Source organism: Nematolebias whitei, chromosome 6 (genome assembly GCF_014905685.2).
Source record: "Nematolebias whitei isolate Nwh7 chromosome 6, NemWhi1, whole genome shotgun sequence".
NCBI lineage: Eukaryota > Metazoa > Chordata > Actinopteri > Cyprinodontiformes > Rivulidae > Nematolebias > Nematolebias whitei.
Genome location: NC_056503.1, coordinates 33,187,666 through 33,198,303, shown reverse-complemented (window position 1 = coordinate 33,198,303; position 10,638 = coordinate 33,187,666). Strand labels below are relative to the sequence as shown.

General features: G+C 36.8%; 1 protein-coding gene across 1 annotated transcript; it reads left to right on the top strand.

The window, feature by feature from the left end:
* Positions 1-460: 460 nt before the first annotated feature.
* Positions 461-4,678, top strand: LOC119411281 (P2Y purinoceptor 13-like). The gene is made up of 3 exons (XM_037678217.1): positions 461-643; positions 723-1,115; positions 4,196-4,678. The coding sequence occupies exons 1-3, from the start codon at positions 461-463 to the stop codon at positions 4,676-4,678; spliced, it is 1,059 nt and encodes a 352-aa protein (XP_037534145.1).
* Positions 4,679-10,638: the final 5,960 nt, after the last annotated feature.

Here is a 10,638-nt window from a genome sequence, read left to right as displayed (position 1 = left end):
ATATAAATTTAGCCTTAGCCATCTTGCATTTTTTTTGGTTCATATACTTATTTATGTGAGAGTGAACATGCAGACATGCATTTCCAAAGAGTTACCAGTTCAGTCTACCAGTTCAGTCTCCAGGATAATTCATTCCTGATTTACATTTCTGGAAAATACAAGTAAAAATGCAATATGCAAATCACTTCTCCATCAGTTTTAGTTACTTTGGTCAGCAACAACTTGTACTATTTTTGTAGTGTCTATGTTTTTTTTTCTTGTGTAAAAGAACCTGCTATCTGGAAGAAGTCCCATTTCTGTTGGAGGACCGTGTTCTGTTGAGCAATGCAGTGTTTCCTGACAAAACATTAAATTGCAACGAGACAAATGTCATGTTAACACCTTTACAAGTCGCCTCTTCACAACTTGTTTCTAAATGTGTTTTATGTATTCCATTTAAAGGTCCACTTAAGATAGGAAGATGAACAGCACACTGCCCAACACCTCCATTAAGTGTATCAGAGACACCAGTGTAACAGGAGTGGTTTTCCCTGGTCTATACAGCATCCTTTGCTTGGTCGCCTTGATAATGAACTCCCTTGCTGCATGGATCTTCTTCAAAATTCCCAGTAATTCAACATTTGTGGTCTTTCTAAAAAATGTGGTAAGTCACTGAATAAGGTTTCACATAAAGCAAATGTGAAAACTGACAAAAACAAGGTGTGCTTGTGCTTCAATAACAGGTAGTGGCTGATTTGCTGATGACCTTGACCATCCCTGTTAAAGCCTTGAGCGATGCTGGTGTGGGTTCCTCGCATCTACGTGCCTTTTCCTGCAGATACTCCAGTGTCCTCTTCTACATCACCATGTACATCAGCATTTTGTTGCTGGGCCTCATCAGCTTGGACCGGTACCTGAAGATTGTCAAGCCCTTTGAGAAGTGTTTTCTGCAGCGGGTTCGTGTTGGACAGATTCTGAGTGCAGCTGTTTGGGTGATAATGTTATCGTTGGCTCTACCCAACGTTATTCTCAGTGATCAGCCACCAAAAGTCTCTGGAAACAACAGACTCAGGTGCTCCTCCATGAAGGGCACCGCTGGTCTGAAGTGGCATGAGGGATTCAACTACTTCTGTCAGGTAGCTATTCAAAGTTTAGGTTACAACTGATAAATGAAACTATTTTACGTGTCATAAATTTATAACTAGTTTTTCAAACAAACAATTTCTTCAAAGTAAAAAAAATAATAATCAGATTTCATTTTTAAGTTAAGTTCTGTGAAAGTTATGAACAATTAATGTTGTGCCTGTTGTAGATAGCTCTTGTTTGGCAAAACAGAGATTAAGGCCCTGTTTACACGAAAATGATTTCTGGTGAAAATGGAAGAGTTTTGTTGCATTTGTGATGTTCATTTATACAAAAATAGCAATGTTTTCTCTGACAACGGCACAATTTGAGAACAGGTTCCTGAGTGCAATGGTTCAAAAATGTCCCCATTTCCGTTGTCGTGCAAACAGAAAAAAAATAGATATTTTCTGTCAGGGAATCCCTGTTTCATGTGCAATATGATGCAAAACATAATGGCTTCCTGCAATCCACAGAAGAAGAAACTATTGACAATGTTGGATACCAGAGTATTGTTTGTGCTTCTGAGTCTTCTAAATAGGCAGCAGCTCTACCAGTTGTGCCACCGTGCTGCCTGTCTTGTAAATCTATAAATCTAATTCCCCTGGACTGATTTCAGTTTGGACACCCCCTGGGTGGTTTTCTCATGAGAGAAATGTTAGAAGATTTAGAACTTTTTTTTAATGCGCTTAGAGATTCAAATTTCAAAGAACATAGCACCAACTAGTGGCGTGGCGAGGGAATTACACCTTTTCCACGTCTACAGTTGCTGTGTAAACAGAGATTGTAATTAGAACGTTTTCATGTGAATGTGTTAATAGAAATGGGGGATTTTTTTCAATTTTCAATGGATCATTGTCGTGTAAACAGGGCCTAACTCTGACCAGACAAGAAAACGGCTAGTCTGAGCAGGACCAAACCAGAGCAGTATAGAAAACTGTGTCTCTGACGCAACTCCACGTTCATAGTATTTTTGCAAACACTTGTTCACAAACCTTTATACCACTGTCATGTTTGCATTGCACACACATATGCATAGAAGACAAAGGGTGTTTTTGGTTTGTTGTCAATAACATTCCTTTTTTTTTTTTTTACATTGTTGTGCTTTTCCATCAGATAATTACTCTGGTTGAGTGCTCTTCATCATGGGCTGCGGCTGTAATCTATTTTTCTATGCATTGCAATGCAGATATGAAAAATTCTAAATCGACTAGTGTCAAAAATTGATGATTATTTTATGGTAATACTGACCACCTGTAAGGCTCAACTAAAGGAAGATCTTTGTATTACAGTGGTGCAGCAGCACCTTGAGAGTTTCAAAAATACTTTATTAATCCCAAAGGGAAAGTTTTTGTTGTTGTAACTCGTTATCCTCATTTCATTAAGAGATGTTATAGGTACTGATGGCTTTATGGCATATAATATGAGGTGACATACAAACATCACCTTCTGCATTAAAATCTAGAGTTTGGAAATTATTTAGCTTCTGTTTCAACAGATGCAGCCAAGCTAGACATTATGCTGGGTTGCACCATTTGGAGCAACATCCTCTGTTGAAAAAACCAACACACTCTGCAATGTAACCAAAAACAAAGTTGTTGAAACACTGACGAAAGCACGTAAGATAGCTCTAACAAGTGTCTATCCACTACAAAATATCTTATGTCACTGTACTCAATATTTTGACTCCTTTTGTTCATTCAGTTTCCAATTCAATTCAGTTTATTTATATAGCACCATATCACAACAAAGTTGTCTCAGGGCACTTTACAGAAAGATTCACATACATAAAAGCCAATTAGTAAAGCTCTCTATCTAAGGAATCCAGCAGACAAGTTGAATCTTGGCTTCGTCGCAGTCTCCCATCCTGAGCAAGCACAGTGGCAACAGTGGAAATAAAAAACTCCCTTTTAAAAGGAAGAAACCTCCAGCATAACCAGGTTCAGGACAAGCGGCCATCTGCTTTGACCGGCGGGTTTGAGAGGACAGGAAGGAGAGACAGAAGAACACAGAATGGTAGGTCCAGATGTACCTGAGAGACAAAAAAACAGCCTTAAGGATAGAAAAAATAATTACAAATACAAACCAGGTTGAACAGAGTAAGTAAAGAAAAGCATAGCGAAAAAAGTGTGGTCAGTTTGTCCTCCAGCAGTCTAAGCATATAGCAGCATAACTAAGGGACAGCTCAGGAAACCCAAGCCGACCCTAACTATAGGATTTAGCAAAAAGGAAAGTCTTCAGCCTAGTTTTAAAACTGGACAATGTGTCAGCCTCACGGACAGAGATTGGAAGTTGGTTCCACAAGAGAGGAGCCTGATAACTGAAAGATCTGCCTCCCATTCTGTTTTTGTAAATTCTAGGAACCACAAGTAAACCTGCAGCCTGAGAGCGAAGTGCTCTGTTAGGAAAATATGGAACAATACGATCTGTAATATAAGATGGAGCCAGGTTGAGAGCTTTGTAGGTTAGAAGTAAGATTTTGAATTCAATTCTGGACTTGACAGGGAGCCAGTGGAGAGAAGGTAAAACTGGAGAAATATGATCTCTCCCACTAACTCCAGTTAAGACTCTGGCAGCAGCATTTTGGATCAACTGAAGATGTTTTAAGGAAGTATTTGGACACCCAGATAATAAACCATTGCAATAGTCCAGTCTAGATGTGACAAATGCATGAAACAGTTTTTCTGCATCATTTTTAAATGTTTTTAATTTTAGTGATATTACGCAGGTGGAAGAAGGCAGTTCAAGTAACGTTTTTAATGTGGGGGATAAAAGACATGTCCTGATCAAAAATAACACCAAGATTTTTAACATTATAGCTGGAGGACAGATAAATGCCATCTAAGGAGGGCGAAAAATTGAAAAATGTATTTGTAAGATGCTCAGGTCCAAAAACCAAAAAAGTTTCCATAATTTGTTTGAATGAAAAGTGTTATATTTTACTGTATAGCTCAAAATATTTTGTTTCTTTTGGGTTATTATCATGGATGCATTAAGATTTATTAATCCCATTATAATCCCTCCATTAAGACGTGTGATCAAATTTGGCTTCAGTTTTCTGTTTTGCTTCATGGCTGTTTCTGTTCACTTGTAGGTTGTATTTTGGGGCACGTTTGCCTTGATGCTCGTTTGCTACACATTGATCAGCAAGAAGGTCTACGAGTCCTACAAAGCCTCCAAGAGCAGATACCAGGCTGCAAGTCGAAGAACCAAAGCGAAGGTGTTCGTAGTCGTGGGGGTGTTTTTTATCTGCTTCGCCCCGTACCACTTTGTTCGCGTTCCTTACACTCTGACTCAAACCCGCAGCACATCAAGTCACTGCCAAGCAGAGAATGCATTATATATCGCCAAGGAAACCACACTGTGGCTGTCTACCACTAATGTTTGCCTCGACCCACTGATTTATGTCTTCCTGTGCAAGGTGTTCAGGAGAAGACTGACAACCACTTTCTGCAAAACTGCTCTGGACTCTTTCAAATCAACATCAACACAAGCGGATTCGTCTCAAATGGAGCACAGTATCAGACTGTCACTTAATAACATGTCCAAACGATACATATCAGAGACTTCAGGATGAGCCTGAACAACAGTTTATGGTGCTTGCAACAAAATAAGTTCTGATGAACAGACAATGCTATTTAAACACACACAGGTTTGGTGGAGGTCATTAGGTCTGATGCACATATTGTCCATTATTTTTGCATTTACTAAGCATTTCTGCACAGTGTTTGCTTACTCATCCGAAACATTTCCTTAGCTATCCACTCTGTCATTTTCCACTTCCTGCTGTCTAATCTGGTGCAAACTGCATTTTCCCTTTGCTGAACGTGTGCTTGACTCTGCAAGTTCTGTCAGCACAAACATTCTTGTGTTTATTTATCCGTACTGAACGGAGTGGCAGGGGATGAAATTATGCAAAAGTAGCAGTTTAGATCAGTTTATTGACCAACAGTAGTAGTAATATTTTTAGTATTGCTTATTAATGTGTATTGTGTCTTATTTAATAGTATTAATTGAATGTCTATTTTTTGCATTACAATTGTATATAGGTCATTTATATGATGGAGCACATGAAGAGATGAGTCAATCAAACATTCAGTGTAATCTATATCTGTAAATGTACGTCTAAAATGTGGTAAAACAGAATTTTTGATGACATTTTTGTTGGAGAAAAATATTCTCACTTTACATACTTACTCAAAAGGAACTTCACTTGACAACAGAAGATTTTTAACCAGTATTTACTTGCAAGGTCAGATTTTCATGACAGTTTACATAGATTTACATGAAGTATACACACATTAAGACCAGTCACGAGAATCTGCCATGAGCCATCTGTGAAGCTTGTTTTTATACTCTTAACAGTTCAGCCGTGCTCACAGACTCGGAGGCGTCTTTGGAGCAAGAGCTGCATGCTTGCAGCCTCATTCAGCTCTCTGCTGCCCCAATATGGATCATGGGCAGAGTTAACATTATCAGCCATAGTAGTTAAAAACATTTATAACCTTTTACCCAAAATTCCCTAACAATTTTAAACAAATGTGGAAGAGACAGATTCATCATTATCATTTTACATTAGACCACCAGTCTGTCGTTATTTTTCAGACATAAATCTTTGGTACATGTTTCTAACGAGTTACCTTTGAGTTTTCAATGTACCGGTAACAAAATAGCAACTGATTTTTTTTTTTCATTTACCCTTTATTTATACATGTAGTCCCATTGATCCATGAGAACTCATTTTCAAGAGAGACCTGTTTAGGGAGCGGATGGTGGGGGTTAAGGGCCTTGCTCAGGGGCCCAGAGTGGGGTGAATGAGGGTGGAGGCAGGTGTGGGTGTTTCACCTTTTCCACCCACATTTCCATGTTGACGGTACCGGGAGGTGAACCTGCGACTTTACGATCACAAGCCCATCTTCTAACCTCTGTGCCACCACTCCCCCAATTAGTTAATTAATTAATTAATTAATTTAATTAGTTAATAGTCACATCAAAATTTTTTAAAGCTATTTCTTTCCTACTTGTAGTGGAGCATAAATTGAAAATAGACTAAATATATTTGTATTTAGGTGCAATACTTGAAAAAGCATGTATGCTTTAATGTGCCTAACTAAAATAGTAAAACCATATATCTCTTTTGACGTATTTTATTGCATGCAGTCATTTAGTCTATTTTAAGACATTTTGACTGAATAAAAAAATGAGCACAAGCACTAGCTTGTTAAAAGGGGCTGCATTCCATTTACAATTTCTGCATGTGTACATTTTCTACAAAACCAGTTTGTATAAATGTATTGCAGTCTTCATTAATATAACTGTGCTCGTGCAGTTCTGTTAAATCCAAATGTTTGTCTGCCATGAAACAGGCCAACTGAATCCAAAAAATGAAACAATAATTAATTTGGATAATGCTAACAACTATGTTTATTGAACAAATGCTCACTGAACACTTCTAACTCTGTGTTTTATTATTTGGGACAATTACTTCTTTGATATATTTTATTTATGTGTTAAAATTTGTTGTACTGCTAATGTATGTTTCACATTTGTAGACTTTAAACCTGTGAGTTCAACAAAACATGATTTTGTTTTTCTTATTCAACAAAGTTGGTGATGAGTACCTGAGTCATTTGCCAATTATCAATAAATGGACCAACAATCAGCAGCACATACAGGATGAAGGGGCTACTTTGGCGTCATTTATTGTTTTCTTAAATGTGAATTTTGAGAGAAGATAGTTTTACTTCAAACATATCTCGACAAAAATGTTCCTTTTTTTTCTGAAGGACCACTAGCACTCTAATAGAAATAACTAAAATAACTAATGTATTCTGTTTTTACCTCATGACAGAAGCTAGTTGTTTCAAAGTCAAAGTTCCTTTATTTGTCATTCACACCACATGTGGTACATGTGGTGGAACGAAACTGTGTACACTGTGTCCCTGTTACATCCAACAAAAGTATAAAATGTAAAAGAAAAACAGTAATAATGTCTAAGATATGAACTAAAAAAAACTTTAGACTAGAAATACGCTAAGCACTAGTAGTACAAAAACAATATGCCGAACAGCAGCATGAATATCGTGCTGCTACGAAAATCCACAACTTTTTTCAATCTGGGCTGGTACCAGAGCCACACCCTAGCAGCCACTGATGTTTCAGCATTGAAGAAACACCCTCATGGGCCTAACCAGGACTTGTAAACCAATTGATGTTGGAACAAATAGCAGGCGGACTGGCCGGCTGGGCGGGAATGGGTCCTCCCCCAGAAAATTTTGAATAAAGTAGAAGTGATTTCCTGCATTTTGTTGTATTTTAATGGGTTGTTAACATCTACCTTTATCTACATTTGTAAACACTCCGCTTCTGTCAAGCATCCTGCCCCCCTCCCCCTTACGTTCAGAGCCGACTCTTCTCTGAATTCACTGTCCGACTCCACATGTGAAACCTCCAGGTAGTCACCCCCACCACTCTTTTAGGGGTGGAGATTTTTATTTAAGGGTAGAGGTGGAAATACTTACTTGAAGAGGCAGATCCTATGTGATATTAAGAAGTCGCTGTTGTGTTTAAAACTAGTGTTTATGTAAATATTTTCAGTTTACATATCCAATATAAGTTTTATTCATTCAAGGCAGTTATATTTGCTCATTCATTCAACCTTTATTATACAGGTTAGTCTCACTCTCGAGGACTCATTTATGAGAGAGATCTATTTTAAACAAAGAACACAGATGATGTACAGACAACAATAGACAATCACATAAAAGCATATAAAATGAAAAGTAAATAAAAGAAATATATAAAAATGAAACAAAAACATTTACACTATGAAGCGAAGTAAAATACTAAGACCAGGAACATGTCTGCAATGGTTTTTTGTAGTGAACTTAACAGTTGTTTAAAATCCCTTAGAGTGGTCCCTTATCCCTTTATTTGTAATAATAATAATTTGTGATAATTATAATAATATTTGTAATAATAATAATCCCATATATTTGTTCATAACTTTATTATTAGTACGCCTAAGCATTACCGAATCCAAACAAACAGTTACCGGAACGCACCCTGTCAAAATAAAAGAGTTCCCAGATCTTGTTCCAGCAGGATCCAGCTCAAATTAAGCACCGGGCCCAACATCTTAAGATAAAGATGGTGCTACATCTTTCTTTTATGTATGCTGACCGGCAAAACATTCTTACAAAACTGGAGAAAAGATGTTTGATTACACTTAAGCCAAACTAAGTTTAAGATTCCTCCAAAGTACAGCACATCACCTTTTAAATAACTCACTGAAGAGAAAAATATATGTAAATCTAAAATAAATTGACTTTCTCACACTCTGCAACAACTAAAACATGGGTTATAGGACATCTGCAAACTATTTCTGCAGGATTAATGTCACCTTCCACATGATTTATAATTGAGTCTGCATGTGGGTTTGATCAATCTAATAATGAAATATGATCTGGCTCCAGCCCACTCTCTGAGGGTCATGACAGAAGCTGATATTTGGGCAGGAAATTAATGAGCTACAGCGCGGTCAGAGCAGGGACTGCAGCCACCGTAGGGCCGTTTGTCACCCTCAGATTAAATCCGCTGACAGATGACCCTGTAGCTGAGAATTATGAGACATTTTAAATGGCATTAATGGAAATTACACAAACCATGTAGTCTCCCCCCTAGGGTTTTGCACAGGCTTAGGTTGTGTGCAAATCATACCAGATTCCTCGAGGAGGAAAGAACTAGCAGTTCCTCCCAACAGGATGGTTGGTTGAGTTAGAAAGTCAGAAAGATGTCATGGATGCACATTAGTGAAGCCAATCAAAATGGTTTTAAGGCTTCATGTCAAGACGTCATTGAAAATGATGGTAGCTTAACAGAGTTTTGTTTATAAGAAAACAAGCTGTTGCTGATGGGGGGGTCTGGGGGTCCTCCCCCAGAAAATTTTGAATAAAGTAGATGCCATTTCCTGCATTCTGGTGTATTTTAATGGTTGTTTAACATCTAGTTTTACCTACATAAGTAAACACTTGGAATGCCTTGGGATTCCCCTGGAGGAGCTGGTCCAAGTGGCTGGGGAGAGGGAAGTCTGGGCCTCCCCACTTAGGCTGCTACCCCCGCGGATGGATGGAAGTAAACACTTGATTCAGTAACTATTTTATAGCTAATGGCACAACAAGAAGTAGCCTGACCAACAGCTGAATCAATGAATTAAAAATATTATATATTCAAAGGTGATGATTTCAGAGTCAGAGTCAGAGTTTCTTTATTGTCATTCGCACCTTATGTGGTACATGTGGTGGAGCGAAATTATGTACACAGGGTCCCAAATTTGATGCCCAAATTAAAATTAAATATCTGTAACTTAGTTGACTTCAAATGAAATAAGATTATCAATGAATGTTTGTGACAGGGTTTACTGATTATAACAAAGATTCCTTCAAGAAACCTCCTAATATAAATCATAAAACCATAATGACTTCTGCTCATTCTAAATGTGTCAAATGGCCTAAATCTCCTAAAGTGGTTAATCCGGCCTTTCCTCAGCTGTCTATTTAGTTAGTTTTTTGTTTTATTTTGACAGCAAAATCCTTAATGATCAGTGGCTGAAAAGTGAGAATGTGGTTTGATGAAGATTCTTTATCACAAAATTAATCTAAACAAAGTTGTTTTTACCACAACAACTACATTTATAGCATCACCTATAAAGATAGCAACCATGGAAATAAACCATAAAACTTTTTTTAGTTTTTATTAAATCCATTAAACTGTGAAAGTTTTTATTTATTTATTTTTTGGAATGAAGGGTTAAATTTGTTTTTCAGAAAATGGGTCTGGATCATAATGACCTTCTTAACATACAAATAATAATAATAGCTTGTTTCATAATGGATTTGACATTTTTTGAGCAAGTTGTTACATCTTTAAATAATCTCTACTTTAAAGCATAAATAATTAATTAAATATTACCGCAAAAGGTCTACTGTAAATACTTAAGATATCAAGTTAAGAAATAAACAACATAAGGTTTTGTTTAAGTTCTGCTTTAGAGGCGGTTTGTTTTAATTAATATTATATTCACTTTATGTATGTTTGTTTAAATAGATGTTTAATAGATAGATGGATAAACTGGGAAACAAATGTATTTCTATAGTGGCAAAAACAACAAAATAATTCTGCAATTAACCATTTTACCCACTAAGAGGCAGAAGAACAAAAAGTAAAAATAAAAAAGACCCATGATCAGCAAGGAAAACTGCAGCCGAAGAAGAAATGTTTCACACAAAGATCTAAAACAAGCAAAAGCTTATCTGCATGTCAGACATGCCTTTAACTGGGTATGACACAGCCATTATAGAAGGTCAGAGAAATATCTAGGAATATATTTATGAACAGGAAAATGATCAACTTTTACTGTCCCACAGGGCTTCCATTTGCAAAATACAGTCCAATAATAAGCTTTTATCTCTATTTCAAACATTTTAACTCTTGAAAAGCTTTTTTTTTTTTTTTTTAATAACCTATATATATATATAT